Genomic DNA, 23364 nt, shown 5'->3' on the forward strand with positions numbered 1-23364 from the left:
CCAGCACCATAGTTCAAAGGCCTCAATTCTTTGGCGCTCAGCCTTTTTTATGGTCCAACTTTCACTGCCATACATTGCAACTGGGAAGACCATAGCCTTGACTATACGCACTTTTGTTGACAGGGTGATGTCTCTGCTTTTTAGTGTGCTGTCTAGATTTGCCATGGCTTTCCTCCCGAGGAGCAAGCGTCTTTTAATTTCTTGGCTACAGTCCCCATCTGCACTGATCTTGGAGCCCAGGAAAATAAAATCTGTCACTACCTCCATTTCTTCCCCATCTATTTGCCAGGAATTGAGAGGGCCGGATGCCATGATCTTGGTTTTCTTAATGTTTAGTTTCAACCCAAGTTCTGCTCTCTCCTTCTTCACTCGCAACAAGAGACTCTTCAGTTCCTCTTCACTTTCTGCCATTAGAGTGGTATCATCTGCATATCTTAGGTTGTTGATATTTCTTCCGGCAATCTTAATTCCAACTTTGGATTCCTCTAGCCCTGCCTTTCTCATGATGTGATCTGCATATAAGTTAAATAGGCAAGGCGACAGTATACAGCCTTGCCGGACTCCTTTCCCAATTTTGAACCAATCAGTGGTTCCGTGTCCAGTTCTCACTGTTGCTTCTTGGCCCGCATATAGGTTTCTCAAGAGACAAATAAGATGGTCTGGTACACCCATCTGTTTAAGGACTTGCCACAGTTTGTTGTGATCCACACAATCAAAGGCTTTAGCATAGTCAATGAAGCAGAAGTAGATGTTTTTCTGGAACTCTCTAGCTTTCTCCATGATCCAGCATATGTTGGCAATTTGATCTCTCGTTCCTCTGCCTCTTCTAAATCCTGCCTGTACGTCTGGTAGTTCTCGATCCACATACTGCTGAAGTCTAGCTTGTAGGATTTTAAGCATAACTTTACTAGCATGAGAAATGAGTGCAATGGTGCGATAGTTTGAACATTCGTTGGCACTGCCTTTCTTTGGAATTGGAATGTAAACTGATCTTTTCCAATCCTGTGGCCACTGTTGAGTTTTCCAAATTTGCTGGCAAATTGAGTGTAGCACTTTTACTGCATCGTCTTTTAAGATTTTGAATAGCTCAGCTGGAATACTGTCACCTCCACTAGCTTTGTTGTTGCTCAGCTTTTCTAAGGCCCATTTCACTTCACATTCTAGGATGTCTGGCTTGAGGTTAGTGACCACCTCATTGTGGTTATCAGGGACGTTAAGCTCGTTCTTGTATAGTTCTTCTGTGTAATTTTGCCACCTCTTCTTAATCTCTTCTGCCTCTGTTAGGTCCCTGCCATTTTGGTCCTTTATCATGCCCATTTTTGCATTGAACGTTCCCTTCATCTCTCCAGTTTTCTTGAAAAGATCTCTGGTCTTCCCTATTCTATTGTTTTCTTCTATTTCTTTGCATTGTTCATTTAAGAAGGCATTCTTATCTCTTCTAGCTAGTCTCTGGAATTCTGCATTCAATTGGGCGTATATTTCTTTTTCTCCCTTGCCTTCCACTGCCCTCCTTTCCTCAGCTATTTGCAAAGCTTTCTCAGACAGCCATTTTGCTTTCTTGCATTTCTTTTTCTTTGGGATGGTTTTGGTTGCTACCTCTTGTACAATGTTGCGAACCTCTGTCCGTAGTTCTTCAGGCACTCTGTCTATCAGATCTAATTCCTTAAATCTATTTGTCACCTCTACTGTATATTCAACAGGGACATGATTTAATTCATACCTGAGTGGCCTAGCGCTTTTCCCTACTTTCTTCAGTTTAAGCCTAAACTTTGCAACGAGAAGCACATGGTCTGAGCCACAGTCAGCTCCTGGTCTTGTTTTTACTGACTGTATAGAGCTTCTCCATCTTTGGCTGCAGAGCATATAGTCAATCTGATTTCTGTGTTGACCGTCTGGTGATGTCCATGTGTAAAGCCGTCTCTTGGGTTGTTGGAAAAGAGTGTTTGCTATGACCTTCGTATTCTCTTGACAAAATTCTATCTGCCTGTGCCCTGCTTCATTTTGTACTCCAAGGCCAAACTTGCCTATTATTCCAGTTATCTTTTGGCTTCCTACTTTAGCATTCCAATCCCCCATGATGATAAGGACATCATTTTTTGGTGTTAGTTCTATAAGGTGCTGTAGGGCTTCATAGAACCGGTCAATTTCATCCTCTTCAGCACCGGTGGTTGGGGCATAGACTTGGACTACTGTCATATTGAATGGTTTGCCTTGGATTCGAACTGAGATCATTCTGTCATTTTGAGGATTGTATCCCAGTATTGCTTTTCCTACTCTTTTATTGACTATGAAGGCTACTCCATTTCTTCTGAGGGATTCTTGCCCGCAGTAGTATACCTGATGGTCATCTGAATTAAATTCACCCATTCCTGTCCATTTTAGTTTGCTGATACCTAAGATGTCGATGTTCAGTCTTGTCATCTCTTGTTTGACCACGTCCAGCTTTCCTTGATTCATGGATCTTACATTCCAGGTTCCTATGGAGAAAAAATCTTTACAGCATCGGACTTTCCTTTCCCCACCAGATACATCCACAGCTGAGCGTCCTTTCGGCTTTGGCCCAGTCGCTTCATTCTTTCTGGCGCTACTAGTACTAGCCCTCTGCTCTTCCCCAGTAGCATATTGGACGCCTTCCGACCTGAGGGGCTCATCTTCCAGTGTCATATCGTTTTGCCTTTTGGTACTGTCCATAGGGTTTTCATGGCAAAGATACTGGAGTGGGTTGCCATTTCCTTCTCCAGTGGATCACGTTTTGTCAGAACTCTCTGCTATGACCTGTCCGTCTTGGGTGGCCCTGCACGGCATAGCTCATAGCTTCATTGAATTATGCAAGCCCCTTCGCCACGACAAGGCAGTAATCCATGAAGAGGTTATTACCTCTATGTTTAGTGAAATCTACCATGCATTTTTACTGTTCTAGTTTTTACTAAGTTCAAGGGTCTTCCATTATTACTTGTGCTCTATCAGTTTACATACATCTTTAACTAACTCTAAATAAGGTATTTTTCTCCTTGTGGTAATTAATGACATAATTGTACTAATGGTATATTAATTAGAGTGAATTATAAAATATAACATACATTATTGATTCTAGAGCAGGATCATTATATAATAATCATATATTTTAAATAGATGGCAAAACTGAAAATGCACGAATCCTCAAGGAATAATAAGATAATCACAAGTATTTAAATAAATCAATGGCATTAGCATATATTAAATTGGCTGATTCTGGACTTTAGTTTTCTAACTTTTCACACTAAGTAATACTGGTGATTCTGCATTGACGATTTTAGAAGTTCCCATTGAAGAGAATATAAGTGTCTCAGGATTGAATTGTGGCATTCTTGAGATCGGTTGTTTGCTTGCAGACGTTTCATTACCTGACTAGATGACATTACCAGTGCAGGTGTGAAGAGCTGGCCCACCAGTGTTGCTGGCACTGCGCTTTTCCCCTAGGTAGCTCCTTGTTTTCTCCTTGATTGTTTGGTATTAAAACTTACTTATTTGTATGTAGGCTACAGAGGATGTGTTCTGGTCTTTGTATTTCCTTCTTAGTTTTTTTTTAATTATCTCTGTTGAATACTGTACAAGTGTGATTTATCACTATGTGTTTATTGATGGCTAATTTGTCTGAATGCCAAGCTTCCAGGAATTCCCTAGCCTAGAGGTTGTTTTTTTTTTTAATTTAGCTGGGTTTAAGTTGAAAATGAAAGGATTGTCATATAAATATATCAGAAAGATGTACATCTTTTAGGATATGGCAGTATCCGAGTATCACCAGTCACCTAGCAAGGTGTCAAAAACTTGATGATCAAAAAAAAAGTGATGAAGTACAGGTAGTCCTCGACTTACAACAGTTTGGTTAGTGACTGTTCGAAGTTACAATGGCACTGAAAAAAGTGCCCCCCAAGCCACAGCTGAGCAAGACACCTGCCTGCCCGCCTGGCGTCGCTCTTCCTCCTGTCCAAGGTTTTCATTGTTGTGAGCATTTCTGTTGTGGATTGGCAGTGGGGGTGGTTTGGTTTTTATTTCCCCCATCTGCTGGGTGGTTGCAGCAGGTTTTGGTCACTTCACATGACCCTGGGACACTGTGACTGTCATAAATATGAATCAGTTGCCAAGCATCTGAATGTAAATCACAAGACCCTGGAGATACTACAACATTCCAGCTGATCGGTGCTTCTTCTGGGCTCAGAAGCACCAGGATCAGCGCTGAGCTCCAGCTGGAACCTGGTGCTGATCCTGGCACTTCTATTGAGCCCTGACAGCCCCGAAGAAGCGCCGATCAGCTGGAAAGCAGCACTGATCCTGGCGCTTTCGCTGAGCCCTGACAGCTGGATTGGCAGTGGGGGATGGGGTGCAGATTGGCAGCGGGGGTGGGGTCAGGGTGTGTTTGGTTTTTATTCCCCTCTGTCTGCTGGATGGTTGCAGCAGGTTTTGGTCACTTCACATCGGCACTTCTTCTGGGCTCAGCCGAAGTGCCAGGATCAGTGCTGAGCTCCAGCCAATGTACCACAGGTGGTACCCATATCACTGGTTGAAAAGCCCTGTTTTAGATTGTACATTTTAGGAAATGGTGGTCTAAAGTGAAAGCACCTTCTTTAAATTAAATCTCAAATAACTTTCAGTTATGATCCTGATCCTAAACATTGGGATTAGGAACCACTATGTTGATGGTGAAAGGAACCACTAGATCAAAAACTCCATCAGGTAGAATTTCATCATGTTGATGTTGAAAGGAACCAGCTAGATCAAGAATCACTTTTTTATTGGGTCCCCAACATGCTTCAATTTCTGCTAGAGCAACAAAGATGGAACTGTTCCTCAGAGCTCTAAGGTAATGAAGAGAACAGCTATCTTAAAATTCAGATTATTCAGGAAAAAACTACATGCTGATTTTCCATTAAGGGATTGAAGAGCTACACCAATGCTGATTTTGGTGGTTTCAGACAAATAATTTGCTGTATCCAAATTTACCTTTGGATAAATCTATCTGTTTTATGAGCCTTACACAGTAGTAAGTTTCATTTGAAATATAACAAGATAGCTTAAAAGGATGGTTTTGGCTAGCAGTCAGGGTATCTTCAATGGAGTCCAGTGTAACTGTATTGTGCTATTATGTTTGAATTTTTGTAATTCCTCTAATGTGGTAGTGTAAACATGCTTGCTAGGTAGTACTTCCATGGGCTCAAATTATCAATATCTAGATAGCTATGTTCATGTGACACATGCATCAATATTCATTGAACAAATATGACTTTAAAATAAGTTACAGAATGGAGAAGAAACTGAAGGCACAACCAGAAATCATTTACATTATCTTCTCCTGCCATGTCAAATGAGAATGTGCAATTATGTCAAAATGGCCATTATAAATATTCAGCTTTCAATACATAAAGTATGGGAGGCTCCCTAAGAATTAAACAGAGAGCTGTCAATTATATTATAAATTATTTGCATATATCATTTAACCTGTGTAGGCAAACTGCTTCTACCTGGTATTGAAACAAATTAAATGTCTTATGGGACATGATAAACAGCAGTTAATGCAATGTTTTACAAAGCATTATGTATGTCGCTATAACCGCCTTTGCTGATCTGTAATATTTGTAATTTATGAACTTAAGTTAATCACTGTTAGAATCCATCTGAGATAGTAAATTTTATAGTATTTTAAAATGGAGAGTGCTTGTGAAATGATATTTGATAGTGTGATGGAATGTAGTGGGGAAGGGATGCATTCTAGAGGAGCAAGAGGTGAGTCAGCCCAGAAATTAACTGTGAGAGAAAGAGGGTGAAGTCAGCCCCTCTCTAATAGTTCATATAATATATTGTAGATATATGACAAGATTTTGTATATAGGAATGAAATAATAAAGAACTCAGGTTGGAAGAATTGCCCTGTGGGGCCTGACATATAGCATTTTAAAAAAAAACAAATAAAAATTTAAAAGGATACTTTGAAAGCAATTTTAAGTAATAGATTTTCCTCATACCATAAATTTAGTCTGTATTTATTGGATCTCATTGTAAATTGCAAAGATGATATCTTTTAAATGTATAAAAGTAGGCAACATTTTGCATTCTTTGATATGTAAATTCTAGGAACTACTTTTAGATCTTATAAAAGGTTTAAGCAATCAACTGAACAGAGAATGTAACAAACTTGAATTAAAATGTGTTTAATCAAAATTAAAGAATTGCAAAATACATTGTCCATTTACACTTTATCGGCATGACACAACTAGCAAAATCTATAAACTTCTGAATTTTGTTCAACATTGCACTAACTTTCATAACATATTTTGTGTAATTTACAGTAAACAGTCAATCATTTTAATTTAGGAAATAAGACTAAAATAATGTTGCATAAAATTGCCAATATTCCAAATCTCTTGGTCTCCCAATCCATTTACAACTTTTTCAAATCAAAACCCTTTTGTGCTTTTTGTCAATTGTATATTATTTTAAATTATTAAGTCTCTTTAAAATTTCTTTAATCCACTCACAACATGTCAAATTAAGCTTGCCATTTTGAAGTAATATTCATAAAGCATCTAAATCAAACATTTCTAAATGTGAAAAAGTGAATTTGGTTTGCTCAGTGTTGTTATGAAAGGCTGTGTCACTGCTGAGAGCAAATATGTCATTTTCCTCAACTCCTGATGCTCAAACCCACAGGAGACAAATGTTTTACAATCCCCTCACAAGGAACTGCCACTCAGAGCAATTGTGGGTGTTCTCCCATTCTCCAGAGAGATTCAAAAGACTGATCTACTTGCCTTTTCCCCCTTCTTCTTCTGGCAGTTGTTGTCTCCATTGATTTGCAGAGATATCTTCAGTCAGTCGTGACATACATCTTTTTTTAAAGTTAATCTCTCTCCCCCCTCCTTGTGTACACACACACAGACACACACACCAGGCAATATTGGAATACTTTTTTTTTCACCAAGTAGCTTGAGTGAAACAATTGGTACTGATGCATTATTGACACAGTTACTATTTCTGCCAGGTTTTTCCTAATAAGATAATGTAACATGGAAAAATATATTAAATAAGACTATTTTCTTCAGATTCAGCTGTTAATGTCTATAGTATTTCTCCAAAGTATGGAATTAACAATCTTGCAACACGTCAGTGAAGATATAAAAACTAAGGAGGAGCCAAGGTTGCACACTAGCAGCTTTTGAAATCAAACCTACATGCTTAAAGCTAAATATAATAAGGTGGTGCAAATTTTCAAAGAGGTCTTAATATTCTCTGAGACTTTGTAATGGCTTGGTGTTCAGAGTGAAGTGTGTCTCCCTTTCAGTGCTTCACTGAAAAAAATGATTATTGGAAATAAACAGTCTTGGAAATTTTGGAAGAGAGGATTTTAGTACTTGGTAAAACTGCCTGGTCTCCCTTTACAGATTAAAAGGAAAGGGTGGTGGTTACTTGTATCTCTCTTAGCTTTTGTAGCGTTAGAACAGGGGTGTCAAACTCGCAATGTCATGTGATGTGTCGCAACATATCATGACTTTTTTGCCATTGCCGGCAATGGGGTGGGCACGGTTATACTAAGATGCATCCGGTCCGTGGGCCAGCAGTTTGACACCCCTGGGTTAGAAGGTGTTGTTTATGCTTCTGGACACCCAGTATGAGATTATTTAGCTCACTGTGGCTGTGTATTGGGTTAAGAGTGGGGAACTTTGACCTGGGTAAAGGATCACAGGAGGCTTTGTCTGGAAGCCTTCCATCATTTAGCTCTGAATGGAGTTGGAAACCCTAATCAGAACGGGTATGCAGTTTGGAAGTTCTGTTGGACTCTTGGCTCTTGATTAATGAGCAGGTGGCAATTATGAGCAGGAAAGTCTCCACACACCAATTGCATTTTTTCCTGGAGGAGAGTCTATTTGTGAATAGTCACCTCATTTGGACTGTTGCAACACACTCTATATGGGGTTACTCTTGAAGGCAGCTCAGAAGTTACTACTGGCATCCAGAGAGACAACAGTTTAATTCAGAAATTTATAGGAATAAGAAAGCAGAAATGTAGAAAATATAAACTAAGTATTCATCTTTGTAGTACACTTCCAGAAGCTAAGATAAGAAGCATATAAGAAAGCAAGAAAGTGTTGAAATCTGCTGGGTATATATTTTGTGCTAACTTTCCCATTAGCTTAGAAGCTGACAATCTTGTTATGGTTCTCATTCCTGAAATAAATGTAGCTTTTGACTATGTTTCTCCAAGTCTCTGATGCGTCAAATATCTAATTTCTTCTTGTAGTCTTCTCACAGAATGTTTTAGTTTTTTGCTAAGTCTAAAAAGTCCAAAAAAATTACCTTGTCATTATTCTTATGATTATTTGTTAATAAGATCCTTCCTAATCTGAAAGAATGTTTACAGTACATACATATCCAGTATCTTCTTGTTCATGGTGAGCAACATCATATGAAACATGCAAAAGATAAGAAAAGGCAAGGAAAAGAATTTAAGGGCATAACATGAGTAAAAAAAAACAGCTAAATAAACTGTATACCAACACCATACAATATATTTGATACTTTTCTGTCTTACAAGCCATACGTGCTTGTACTCTGTTGCCTTTTGTCTTTCAGTGCAAAAAGTTTATATTTTATTTATTTATATAAAAGATTTATATGGTTGCCTATCTTAAAATATTGACTGAGTAATATTACATGAAAATATACTGTAACATGGAGATTACATTAAAACAATATATTTCATGTGCAGCCAGAATAAAATACATATAATGTGGCCCTTTATCTGAAAAAAGCAATACAGTTGAGAAATGCATATGTGAATCTGATTGGGATAAACTTTAGGAGTCAGATATATGATCTGCATTTATTTTATTGATGTCTTTTATACTGTTACACTATGATCTTATTACTGTTTTTATTTTATATTTTGATATGGCCTAATAACTAGACAATTATTTACCACTAGTAGTATTATGAAGAATAAGGTGATTATCACATCCAACTGTATTTTCCCCTTTTTCAGAGTGGAAAAAAAATGAGTCGTTGTTGGAAAAGTTTAGTAGATTTAGGAGGGCCAGAGAATTAAAATTTAATCCTGATAAGATAAAAATGCTTTAGACAGAGAGATATTAAAAAGAAAATGAAGTACATTCCAAGCTTAGTAGGAAATAAGTTGTCATGGTTACATGATTAGGGCAAAAGGGAAGCTTCTCCTTCCTCCCTATCTCTGTCTTTCATTATTTGTACTAAAAAACAACAACAACTTAATCCAACCATCAACATGGATTAGAAATGAGGGTATTCAGGTTTGAACAGAGGTATGCTGGCTGCATCACAACTAATTCTAATGCTAACTAATATTAGAAACATTTGTTAACATCAAATACAAGGAACAATGGAGTATGTTCAGGACATAAAAACCTCACAGGCAATCCCTCTTGACATAAATTCATTTTTAAGACATCGGAACTGATTATGTTTCTACTTTATATGTATGGATGGATTGATAGGTGGATCATGCACTATGTCTGGGATCCAAATACAATATTTCAAAGTATTTTTAGTTTAATTTAATTTCAGAATATCTTACAGGATTTTTGATCTCTCTTTCTTTGTGCAGAAAACTCAAATCGTATATTTTTCCCTAAATAGTTCATTCAAGTGATTATACTTTTTCAGCATGTTGCAAGGTTACAAACTGACATATTATATAACTATGAACATTAACAGGAAACCACTCAACGCTAATTCTTGAATGAATTCTGATTGCATATTGCTGTGCATCTGTCTCTTGGTCATTTATGCATCTATTAAGCTATACATGTAGTCCTTGACTTACAATCACAATTGGGACTGGAACCTTTGTCACTGAGTGTAGTGTTTATTAAGCAAGAAACATGTGACTACTTTACTGAAGTACCACAATCCCAACACTCCAGGTTGCAGTTGTTAATCAATCCCTGTTAAGCAGACAAAATCCCAAGTAAAAAGTTCAGGGATGTCTCAGGGGAAGGAGAGGCCCTGGGAAGCCTGGTGCAGGCTGTTCACAATTTGGAGCAGGTGCTTCAGTGCAACAAAAAGCTGCTATGAACTTCAGCTACTCCACAGCTCACTAGTGTGTGCAAATCCTTCCACAGCCTGAGAAGCCTCAACCTGCTCCCTGGTCCACCAGACCTGGGAGGGCTTGGCTTGTGCTCTGGCTCACTAGCTCATACAAAGAGCTCCCTTGACATTGTCATTTTTCTCCAGCTACTGACAGGCTCACCCAGCCCCTGTGAGGCACCACTTGCTTCCTGAGTCTGCCTTGCACCATTCTTCAAGCAGGCTTCATTGAGAATGTGCTGGTGGGCCAGGTTGGGTGGGGGGCATAGGCAAATGGGAAGAGCATCCCTTCAAGTCATGAGTATGGGTGGACTGCCAAATATCTGAAAACACCTGTCCCCAGGGGTATTGCAATGGCCATATTTTAGAGCAAAGGGCCTTTTGTTCAGCATCATCATAATTTAGAACAGTCATTGAAGAAATGCCCAAGTCAAAGACTACTTTTATTCTCAGAATGGTTATGTTTCTTTTTTATTGGTTTCCAACTATTTCTTCTTTCTTGGTTGGGATGGAGGGAAGGTGAGCTAGAAAGGTATTTTTTGACGTTACGTTCAATTTAGAAAACCTTACAATATTTTAAAATATTATGTTGAATTTAGGTTGTTAAAATTAAAATCTCGGTCAAATGAATTGTTGAAGGGATAATAGAGACCATCAGGAAATCTATAGATCTAAATTGGACTGTATAGTTTTAAAAAAGTCTCATAAGAAAGCAATGACAGACCACCTCTGTGTCAATAATAATAATAATAATAATAATAATAATAATAATAATAATAATAATAATAATAATAATAATAATAATAATTTTTTCCAGATGTTATCCCAAACAGATTCCACATTTTACATTTGAAAATCATGCCTGCTCAGATCATCTGCATTTAATTAAGTTATTAAATGTAATATTTATTAGTTAAAGTTTATTTATCCATTTGCACTTTATAATCATCCATATATAGTTTTGTGACAGTAGGCATCAAAGTTTTTCCATTGTCTCCTTCCAATAGTTGAATTAATGTATGTATAGATTTGATAGTCCAACAACAAACTAATCTGATCTGATTCTGACATATTGAACATTTTGAGATTATCACCCTTTTACCTTAATTAGAAATTATTTGATACTCTGTTTTAAAAACAGTTTTTAAAAATGTCTAGGAATATAGTTTGCATCTGTGAAGCTTGTGCTAATAATAATATTGAACAAAAGCCAAATACTGTAGAAATGAATTCCCTAGTAACCATTTTGAATGAACAACTGTGCTTTCTTTTATAGATGAAAGGGAAGATGTTCAAAAGAAAACATTCACAAAATGGATAAATGCACAGTTTTCTAAGGTAAGAAAAATGCTCATTTTGCATTAAAAAAATAAAATGTAACTCATGAATAAATCATATTGTATAGTTATTATTTAAGGAGAACATTAACCAGAATGCTTTCAATCAGTATAGCTTTAGTTTGTGTTAGCTTTGCTGGTTAGTTTCCTTCCTTGAAGAATAATTTTGTATAAAATGAATGCAAAACCAAATGAATACAAAGTAACAAAAGTGTAATATGTGAAAAGATTCTGAATACACCACTATTATTTATGAATCAGATTAGGTTTTGAAACAAAAATTGAGTTTTTGTAGCCCAGTTGAGAGTCTTTATGTATTCACTTTGGAATAGTGAATAACAGAAATTTTTTAAAGTTAGAATCCATAGGTCAATTGTAATATGTTTATTAATTTTATTAATATTTTTTCAGAGAAAATATTTCTGTGCTTAGGAATATTGAAAGGTCATGTGTCAAATGATTAAGAAAACAAACATTTAATTTATATAATAAATTATAGATATAAGAAATTGTTTTGTTTGCAGGACTGAGTCTAGTGTGACTCATTGCTGTGGTTTCGGAAATGGTTCTGGTAAAATCAGTATAAAATGGTATGTTTTAATTGAAAACAGCGTTTTTTGGGGGGGGAATGTTGGATCTAAGCTAGTTCTTTTAAGGAACAATCTTTTACTTCTCAGATATGGATATTGTCTTCTTTGATTCTGAGAACGAACCTCCTTCGCCAGTATTACAAAGAAGCAGTAATAAAATATTGTCTCAATCATAGAACTGTTTATTTGAGGATTGAAAAACAGAGAATAAAGTTATAATAAAGACTAAGGGCCTCCTAGGTTCAACTGTAGCAATTCAGACTTAAAATTTGTCATGTCTTGTTTGTGCAAAATAATGTTTCACTATGAGCTTTTCACTTCACTATTGTTTGTATATTGCCTTGCAAATATAGTAAGAACATACTATCAAAAAATGTTTGCATGAAGGTATATTTTAAATAATTCAGAATTCCCTTTTTCATATGTGTTATGGAATCCTAGAATTATTTCACTGACCAAGAAGTTGGGAGAAAGTGTAAAATATAGATATGCTACATGTTATGTATCTACATATACATACATACAGAGTACATAGCATACCTATTATATAGAGTGGGGAGGCAGGAAATGCTATGGATCCCCTCTCCTAAGGAGATTCTTCAGGAACAAGAAGAAGGATATATTCCATGGTGGCTCCATGGGGATGATGTTCCCTTTGGAACATCATCCCCATGGAGATAAGATTGGCCCCCATTTTGACATTCTCTTGCAACGCCCTGAAGACCTCATTTTGCCAATGGTCTGGGGACCCAGAGTAGGATGGAGCCCATCAAGTGGCTTATTTGATTGATTGATTGATATTTCTGGAAAGGATGTTATAGCTTGTTATTGTTTTTATATTAGCTTTTTATCTTTGTAAAACACCTGGAGTCACTGAGAGTAAGTAAATTTTTCTTAAATAAATAAAATATATTAGGAAAAGTTCTACTTATGAAGACAATTCTTGATTGGATATTCTAAATTGAACATTCTAAACTGTATAATGTGTTGTGATTAACATTTTAGGTTAGATATTTCATTTATAGCTGCAGAGCAAAATATGCTGACAGGAGGGGTAAAATAGGATATAAATTTAACACAAATAAATTAATGTCACCTTATCAAAAATGTGGAAAGATACACCTGTCTATAATTGTTCAAAGTAACCAGTCTTTGCTATTAGACTTTTGAAAGCATATGATAGATCTAGAAATAAAGCTTTGGAGAGAGCATGATTGATTATATAACCAATCAATTTTTCAAGAAAAGAAAAGGGGAAAACAGATGTACACTATAAATTGTGGCTTATTAAAATAATTAAACTAGGGTAGGAAATGAGCGCCTGTTACTCGTCCCAGCTTCTGCCAACCTAGCAGTTCGAAAGCACGTAAAAATGCAAGTAGAAAAATAGGAATCACTATGGTGGGAAGGTAGCAGCATTCCATGCGCCTTTGGCGTCCAGTCATGCCAGTGTTGTGATTCAGGGTCAGCCTGTGGGTTCGGCAGTTGGGTCGGATGATTCAGAGGAGGAGGAGGGGGGTGTTGGAGAGCCTCCAGAAGATAGCCCTGAGGCTCCGCAGAGCCCTCAGCCAGGCCCCTCCCATCTGGTTACGACGCAGACCCAGCTGTGTGAGCCTGACAGCGTGGATGAAGATGACCCACAGCTGGCCCTGTTCAAGGACGCCCGACGCAGGAGGCAGTCAATCAGGAGTAAACAGAGGAAGGCAATGGGGCACCTCGGAAGGAGGCAGAGAGAAGCCACGCCTTGACCTGTTTAAAAGGGGAATGTGTGGGAGGGCTGGTTTGCTGAAGGCAACCGTTTGAATAGCTCCTGTTTCATGGTTCGTGTTTCTGTTTGCTCTGTTTGCTCTGTTTGCTCTGCTTTATGTCAATAAATTTGGCAGGCTTAGTTCCAGCCTCTTGCCGTTTTGTAAAGGGGTTGTCCCTGCCTTTTCTGCAGGGCCGGTAGCAGGCTGGTACAGAACAGCCAGCCACATGACCACGGAGACGTCCTCGGACAAGCGCTGGCTCTTCGGCTTTGAAACAGAGATGAGCACCGGCCCCTAGAGTCGGAAATGACTAGCACACATGTGCGGGGGAACCTTTACCTTTACCTTTTTAGGAAATGTAGTGCATTCAGACAGCAATATACCAAACTCTCAAAAGGTACATAGTTGTTAAATTCAGGAAGTAAATACCGCACAGCAAGCCATGCCAGTTGGGGGTTAAAAACATCATCTTGAAAACTGTAAAAGTTTTCTTAGGCAGACTTCGCAAACTAATGAAGGTGGACTCTTTTTCAAATGTTTCCTTCCTGTTGTCCCATGTATGGGTTCTGCTGCCTCTTTTCACATCAGTTTTAATCAGGGATGTCCAATTTGGGAACTTGGGAACTTCAACTGGTGGATTCTGGGAATTGAAGTCCATAAGTCTTAAAGTTGCCAAGGTTGAACACCCCGGGTTTAAACTAACATAGAAGAAGAGTTAAAGAATTAAACTTAAAAACCCATTTAACAATAATCAGACATGTGTAATAGAAAATTATTGTATCTTGAAGATAACTTGATAAAATGTAAATTCTTTTCTTTAACATACCCACAAAAACAAGCAAAGCTAATATTACCCCAGAGTAATTTATCAAGGAGAAATCTTTTTTAACTTATTCAAAGTGTCTTCTCTGTTAGTAATTCTAGTAATTAGCAGTAGAAATTATAAGAAGTTAATTATAAGGGTCATAAGACTGATCTTCGTGCTAAAGATAATTAGTCAGATTAATTTGCTTCAATTCTTCCTCATTTGTTCAGAGTTACCCTATGTTAAATAGCATAAAAACTTCAGTATTTTTACATCAGCTTTCATTCTAATAATAATGCTTTTCTTTTTTATATTGAGTGTGTGCTTCTTTAAATATCACTTTAATTTATAAGTATCTTGGAGGAACCAAAGCAACAAATTTAATATACCTCTGCAGTATTGTGAATATGTCTGATTTGTATACATAGATATACTGCATAGTATTGCCACTATTATTACAGCTTATTGTGCCAAATCTAAACATCTTAAATTTTAAACTGTAAAAGGTGAAATAATGTTTATCCTGTTATATTTATAAACACAGAAGGAGCAAAAAAAAGATTTTGATAACTTTTTGTGCATATAAAGGTAACACAGGATACATTTTTGTATCTTTTGAAATACTACAGTTTTGAAATGGAAAAAGAGAAAGTAATTTTGCTACTGTCATTATCTTCATCTGAGACTATGCAGCCTGTACATTTTATGAATTATAAGATAGAATATATAGAGAATAATATGTCCCTCCTCTAATTGTTGTTTTTATTTTTTGTCATTACTTTTTCATTATTGTTAGTCAATTTTCCATACAACAAAATGTAGTAGGACAAGTAAACTGATTGAGAATCACTATAGACATTTAAACTGAATGGAATATATCCTGTACTATTAAATATACCTACCTTCACTTATAGGTGACACCATCTTTTTATATAACATCTGTCAGGAAGTAATATGTGTAAAACTCACACCTATGAGTTCCAGATGAATATGGAGTTCATATGAAATATTAGTTATTATTCTGCAAGAAGTATTAGTTTTCTTAAGCTTTCTATTCTGCAGCAAATAATTCTATTAAGACATACATTTCCCAATCATATAAAATATGCAAAATAGTTTGAATTTTCCTAATAAATCACTTAAATGGCTCAATCACTATGAAACCTTCCTGTTTTCTAGATGTTTTAGATTACAAATAATAATCTCAGAGGAAAAAATACTGCATCAAAACCATGCACAATATCTTTATCTCTTCTGTGTACTTTTAATACTCATACATTATGTGATAAACAAAATTTGAGGTTTCATTTGTACATACATTAATTAGTGTATGCGCTAATTTCTGTAAATATACATTATTCATGTTCTATCTGTAAAAATGGTACTAACTGATAACTCTATTATTTAATGAAACTATTGTGTGTGGGGGTGCCAATAAGCTATTCAGTTATATCTTCATACAGACTAAGTGTTGTTATAATTTTCCTTCAATTCGTCTTGTAGAGAATTAGCCTAAACTTCTTATTTTTTCCTCTGATTTATTGATAACTATGCAGAATTATAGCTTAGACAATTAAGTAAATCTTTCTTATGAGCAAGTTATTTTCTTTTATGATCTTTCAGGAAGAGAAAAAAATAAGCCATTTACAGATTTGTTCCATAAATAAGATTATGACTGGCTATAAAAAAATCTAAAATCAATATTAGGACAATATATTTAAAAGAGAAAGAAAGAAAGAGAGAGAGAAAGAAAGAAAGAAAGAAGAAAGAAAGAAAGAAAGAAAGAAAGAAAGAAAGAAAGAAAGAAAGAAAGAAAGAAAGAAAGAAAGAAAGAATTTCTTAGTTCTGTATAGCTCTAAATTCTTAGGGTCCCTGAGAGAAGAAAAACAACAAATGAAGAAACAAAACCCATGGAGTTAATTTTAGATACTTACTAGACAACCCATGTCTTGTTGAGTTATTATTTCATATATATTTCCTTACCAGATTCCTTTCCCATCCCCTCAGAACTCTACAAATATATTAAGAAAGATGCAAAAGGCCTCGCAAGGACCTACTTTTTTTCCCCAATCAGGCTTACAGTCAAGACAGAGATACCCTTTTAGGCAATGAAAGAAAATCATGAGGGATTTACATATTCTACTTCATTTGACATCTGGAAATTGCAGGTTGCACTGTCAAAAGCAGCATTAAAATAGTATTACGGATAGTACTCAACATACGACCACAGTTGGGACTGGAATTTCCATTGCTAAGCAATGTGGTTAAAACATGCTAAAGCATGCTAAGCATCACTTAGCAACTTGAATCCCAATCCAGCTGAATTAGTCATTTCTTATATCAATCAAATCCTGTATTTCATGTATGTAGAATTTATCATACTGTATTATCTGCCCGCCTCTTTCATTCACCCTATGTAATATTTCCAAAACTTTGAGCGAAGCATGTAGGCAGCTTGCAAAGATTCTTTGCTCTGAAGCAGGGATACCCAACTTGTACAGTTTCAGAAGATGGACTACAACATCTTTGTAAAGTTCCACTATTCTGAGGAACAATGGAGGTTCCAATATAGACCCCCAGTTTTCAAGTACTTTCAATGGAACTTTTTCTAGATTCACGATAACAGTTGCAAATGGAATAGCCAAAGTCATGTAATTGTTTGCTTCGTTCATCAAGGGGCATTCTGGAAGTGTTAGAAATAGTCTTAATGCTTCCACATCAGGCAAGGAGCTGGTCAGCTTAGGAATAAGATTCTTCTCCAAGAAGCTGGCTGCCACCTGCTGAGATGTGTGGGTGTTCTGACTGTACAAGTTTGTGAAATAAAAGCCTCGCAGCATAGCTGGCTCAGGAATTCTGGGAGTTGAAGTCCACGAGTCATAAAAGAGCCAAGTTTGCCTACCCCTGATTTAGGCAACCAGCAGAAGAAAACATTTTGTCTATTTCATTTGCTATCTCCACGGAGAGTCTCCCTGCACCTGAAGACAAACAGTTTATTAATCTCTGAATGAAAGCTTCGTTCACAGTCCAGATTTGTTTTGAAGCATTTGGATATCTGAAGTCATCTGCTGGTACCAAATCCTGTGGAGTAACATAATGTGAAAAGCTTTGGTCTCCACCAGAAAAAATCCTCTTTACACAATAATAATCTTCACCATCTGAATTCAGTGGAATTTGGCCACTGTATGGAAGCAAATTTCCTTTAACTGGAAAGGGACTTTTCCTATTACTGGTTGTTCCCATGCCTATCTGTCCATTCCCTCCAAGACCAAAAGAGTAAATTCTTCCAGTCATGGGAACAAATGCAGGTGTGTGCTGCCTTCCACAGGCAATTTGTGTGACAATGTTCCCCATAAGTTCAAAAACTTTTCTGGGGTTTATCTCATGCGCAGTAGAGTTATGGCCTAATTGCCCGTAGCCTCCAGCTCCAAAAGTAAACACTCCACCTTCCTTTGTAAGGGCTGCAGTATGATCTTCTCCACAGGAGATATAAACAATTTTTTGGGATCTTAGTGACTTCAGAAGATTGGGGACGTATCTATCATTTTCATCATTAAGACCAAGTTGTCCAAATTTGTTTCGGCCCCATTCAAAGACTGCTCCAGAAAGAGTAAATACAAAGCTATGGGCACCGCCTGCTGCTATTTGGGCAAAAGGGATCCCTAATAAAGATTTGATTACTTGTGGAGATGCTTGCTTTTTATATTCATAACCTAATCCTAATTGTCCATACTTATTCTGACCCCAGGAAAAATCTTCACTTCCTTTAGAAAGTGCAAGGAAATGGAAGTAGCCACAGGCCACTTGTACAATTTGAATGTCTGATAAGCTTTTAATGTTTCTGGGGACTCTGGTATATTCCTCAGTGCCAGGTAAGCCCAGCTGCCCATCCACAGCAAAACCCCAGGCATAGACCTGACCCTTGTCATTTAATGCTAATGTGTGGGCTTCTCCACAAGAAACAGTGACAATGTTTTCAGCATCCAAGGCACCAAATTGCTCTGGTCGTTTTCTAGATTTTTCAAGGCCTAATTGTCCAAAATCATTACATCCACAGGTATACACAGTCCCATCATCCAATACAAATACAGTATGCCTCAGTCCACAGCCAACATCTTGAACTTTTCTGTTTACAAAGAAGCTGCATCTTCTGGGTTCCAGGACAATCTCTTCATCAATACTGCCCAATCCAAGTTGTCCAAAAGATGCATTTCCCCAACATAACATGCTGCAAGTCCTTTCAGTATTCTGCCAACTTCAATCTGCAAAAGCGTTCCACCAGCATTACACATTTAGGAGATATTGAAGATGATGTTGCCTTGAGTGCATAGCAGTATTTATGCTTTCATGTCAATAACTGCATGTACAATTTTAATTGCGGCCGCTACACATCCCTTCCTTTCTCGGGAGTGACCGTGTCGAGGCTGCCTTCCAGCTGGGCTTACAAAAATCAATTCTTAAATAAATAAAATAAAATAGAGTATCTTTAGGTAAATAATAAAAATATTCTCTGAATAAATATTTCCTGGATATTTTCATTTAATCCTCTGTTATTAAAAGAGGTGCCCTTCTATAGCACAGTGCAAGATACACCAATCTTCCTGGGAACATTCGCTTTATTTCAGAAGAAACAAAAAATAATTATTTTAGTTATTATTTATATATGGTGAGTATGAGGAACTGATAAAACAACAAGGTTTTTTTTATCATGGGAAATCTCTTACTCTTATGAAACTTATTGTATTTTCCTTTCAGTTCAAACAATGTTTCCCTGTAGAAAGATTCTCCATATTTTTGGTAATATTTCATAGAAGATGTATTGGGGGGAAAAAGAGAGAGGACATTATGAAAACCTCAGATATGAAGGTTTTGAACATAACTAGTAAACAGTGATCAGGAAAAGAAAATGAATCTCTGATTAAGCTATAATGGAGCTGTATTGCAAAGTTAATTAGTAATGTATATATGCAAAATTAAACTTTTCATCTTACCATGAGCCTAATGTATGTTTGACTTGTCAAAGTGCAAAGAGAAAAAAGAGTCTCCATTCCATTTTAGTGTAAGCTAACTTTTCTCCAAGAAATGTAGGCTGCAAGTTCAAAAAACTGTTCTATCAAATAACTAGAACTTGACAGAGAATTTTCATATATGAATCTTGGCATTCATTCCCTACAGTAAATATTGCAAGAAAAACACACATGCACAAACACAAACTAAGGGGAAAGAAGAAAGTTTAAAAAGCTCATCATATGAATTTGTATATTTTTTCATGAATTCAAATGATTATGTTAAATCTGAAATGACAACTTTGTGCACCAATCTTGAGCAGGGCAGGGCAATCCCAAGATAGAAGGTCCCCAGATTTTAAGTACCAAGCACCCACAGCCACTTGGTTTTACTAGGGTTGAGCCGAAGCCAGCTCCCCTGTATCTAAGCTCAAACAGCCTCTATGAAATGAGACGTGGCCTGCAAGAACTCAAAATATACACATAAGTATCAGCAGCATACTAATAATAACTGACCTCAAACTGAAGGATGATCTCTTTCATCAGATGCATATAGACATCAAATCGGTAAGGTAAGAATATCAGGCACTCTGAAAAATCAAAGGCTTTTTGTTTAACTTCTCCACCACCACCCCAAACATTGGCTAGAACCAGTGATGGAGAAAGGAGAAACAATGTAATACTGTATTACCCATTGCCACTACCTAAAGCTGGTCCTGAAGGATACTATGACTGATAATATCAAATGTGGGTGATAGATGTAGGGCAACAAGGATAGTAGCATCATTCCTATTCTGGGTCCACCAGAAGTCATCTAGATAAAGAGTCTTCTCTAACTCCAACTTGACTACCTTATCAATAACCTTATTTCTATGGAAATTAGACAAAAATGATCCAGAACTGTAAGATAATTTCAATTACTAGTATCAAAATGTCATCTAATATGTACAGATAAATTCTCAATGATTCAATAAAGGAATTTTGTTGATGAGAAATATTTTCTCACTAGCAAGTACCCCAATCCCTTGCACTTATTTTGTCAATATTCAGCTCAGTGTAGCCTTGAGATTTCATGGAATGTATTAGTAACAACTGATTTGTTTTAAAAGAAAAAAAGTTTGTTACAATTCATGTGAATTTTCCCTGTTCCATCTGCTATTTCATTATTGTAGAACATGCCTCCACCCTTATCTAGCTGATTTCTATCAAACTGAAGGACAACATGAAAATACTGCATGCATTATGCATAAGATCTAATGTTATATTTTATTTGAGGCTTTACAGGTAGAGCTGTACATCAATTCAGGGATCAATTTGACTGAGCTTTGCTGTCCAGCCTTAATGGGAGTAGGTGACATATTTGAAATGAGAAGAACTAAAACTTTATTGATTACAAAAAGAAATGAAATAATTTCCAAATGTGTATGCACTCCAACAAAATATGTATTAATTTTCTGTCCTTAGTTTAAGTAATGTTCAGTGTCTTTAATTGTTCAATGTATTTGAAATTATAAACTGTAATTTATAGAAAAAACACACCCAAATGATTTTCTAAGCAATTCTTAAGCAGAAAAACGGCTTAAGCCACGTGGGTGGCTATCAAAGAAATTCATATCACTTCTTTTCAGGGTTTTCCAGGATGGTTAACAAACCACCCAGAGCTACATAGTTCAGATAACAATCTTCAGTGATACTTGCTTTGGATATTCCAGAATGGTTTATATCCTTTCTGTCTCAGGGACAAATAGTTCTGCTTTCTCCCTGTTTCTTGTCACCTTCTTGCCACTTTCTCCCACTAATGGGCCAATCATTTCCTTGACTTTTGCCTTGTTTTTTACATGTTGAAAGAAGCTTTTTTGTTATTTTTTACTTTTGTCGCAATCCTTAGTTCATTCTGAGCCTTAGCTTTCCTCACTTCATCTTTGCAGGCTCAGGCTATTTGCTGATATTCTGCCTTAGTTATGTGCCCCTCTTTCCACTTTTTATACTTGTCCTTTTTGTCTTTCAATTTATCAGAGACTTCTTTATGCAGCCATGCTGGTTTCTTTTGAGAGCTGTTATTTTTCTTCTTTGTTGCTATTGTGCTAGACTGGGCTTTTATTATCTCACTTTTCAAGATTTCCCAAGCTTCTTGAGTTGTTTTCCCCTTGAGGATTCTCATCCATGGAATTCTTGCCAAGGTCTAAGTTTATTGAAATTAGCTCTCTTGAAGCCCAAGACTCTAGGTTGACTGTGTTCTATTGGTTGTGCTTGCATAATGTTGAATTCAGTGGTGGGATTCAAATACCTGAACAACTAGTTCTCTTATTGGATGCAGGCCTGGGCCTCCGAGGCCTAGAACAGACTTCCAGAAGTGGCTTCCACACACTTCTGATGGGCTGTTCTAGTCCTGGGAGACCTCCTCCACACCTCTGAGGCCTAGACTGGACTTCCAGAAGCAGTGTGCATTCAGCCAGTTCTCTGAACTCAGCAAAAATTTAGCTACTAGTTCTGCTAAACTGGCACAAACTGGCTGAATCCCACCACTGGTTGAATTCCAATATTGCATTATCACTGCCCCCCCATAAGGTTTCTGTGGCTTCAACACCTTCTGTCATTTCATCCCTGTTAGTGAGAATTAGGTCCAATATGGCTAATCCCCTAGTTCCCTTCTCTACTTTTTGGGAGACAAAGTTGTCTGCTAGGTTTGTCAGGAATCTGTTTGATCTTCCACTTGGTGCAAAGTTTGTCTCCCAGTTTATGTCAGGATAATTAAAGTCCCCCATTACTATTGTAATGTGCTTCCTACATACCTTAATTAACTGACTACCAAAAAGTTCATCTATCTATTATGTGTCAATCTGACAAAAACATTATTGCAACATTGTGTCACTGGCTATGCTCTTTTTGTATGTGCTTCATGATGTTGTGTGCATGGGCAGGGACAGACCTTGCATTTTGACAGCATGATACTGTGGGATTCAAATATGTGAACAACTAGTTCTCTGTGTGGATGCAGTTTCTGGAAGTCCGTTCTGGGCCTGGGCAACAAAAAATAATCTACCGGTTGTGCCGAAGTTGTGCGAACCAGCTGAATCCCATCACTGATGATACTACTTTTGTTTGGTTAAAGCAACTTATTCCTATTGATACTAATATATGGAGCCTGAAGCAGCTTGCATCAACTTCTACAGTTTCAGCACTATAATTGTTTGTTGTCCTGTATAAATACAAGAAATAAAGTACTTATCAATTTGATTGAAGCCCTCTTTTGAAGTGCCCAAAGTAGAACTGCCACCAATTTGAAAGCAGCTAGATGGCTGCTTTAGACTACTCAATATTTCTGGAAAAATGCAGCTGGTTTAGACAAATCAGCTCTAGTTCAATGCTTCTAATCAAAATGTCAAAGCAGAACATGTTAGTGTTATGAAATGTTATCATGTGGAACAAGTTGTATCCATGCACAAAATGCTTCACTGAAGCAAACATTTCCATTTTACAGATGTCCCACTATCAGGCTACTTCTGTTGTGAACGTGTGTGTGGATTTTATTCATGTTATAAAATGAGGAGTACTACTGTGTAGTAGAATACCTACCACCCTGTTTATCAAAAATATTGGGAAACAGATATGTCTGCATATAGCCCCAATTTTTAAAAAACCTGAAATCCAAGAATCTATTATCAGGGTAAATTAGTTGAAGGAGTAATCAAGCAAGAAGAATTAAGCATCTAGAGCAGGGGTCAGCAACCTGAAACAGTGAAAGAGCCACTCGGAACCAGTTGCCTCACAAAAGGAAAAACTGGGAGCC

At 36.9% G+C, this 23364-nt stretch overlaps 1 protein-coding gene and 1 pseudogene across 8 annotated transcripts in view; one reads left to right on the forward strand and one right to left on the reverse strand.

The window, feature by feature from the left end:
* DMD (dystrophin) overlaps positions 1-23364 on the forward strand; it is a 931439-nt gene that overhangs the window by 240408 nt on the left and 667667 nt on the right. For all 7 annotated transcript variants that reach the window (XR_014026476.1, XM_081327957.1, XM_081327955.1 and 4 more), the window contains one exon: positions 11368-11429. Coding sequence is in view for 5 of the 7 variants with exons in the window: in XM_081327957.1 (XP_081184083.1) it covers positions 11368-11429 (62 nt within the window). In the remaining 2 variants the exon portion in view is untranslated. The remainder of the gene's footprint in view (positions 1-11367; positions 11430-23364) is intronic.
* On the reverse strand, positions 15663-18795 carry LOC308668220 (putative E3 ubiquitin-protein ligase HERC4; annotated as a pseudogene). Its single transcript has one exon. The product of its transcript is annotated as a putative E3 ubiquitin-protein ligase HERC4 (transcript).

Source organism: Vipera berus, assembly GCF_964194415.1.
Source record: "Vipera berus genome assembly, chromosome: 4".
Taxonomy (NCBI): Eukaryota; Metazoa; Chordata; class Lepidosauria; order Squamata; family Viperidae; genus Vipera; species Vipera berus.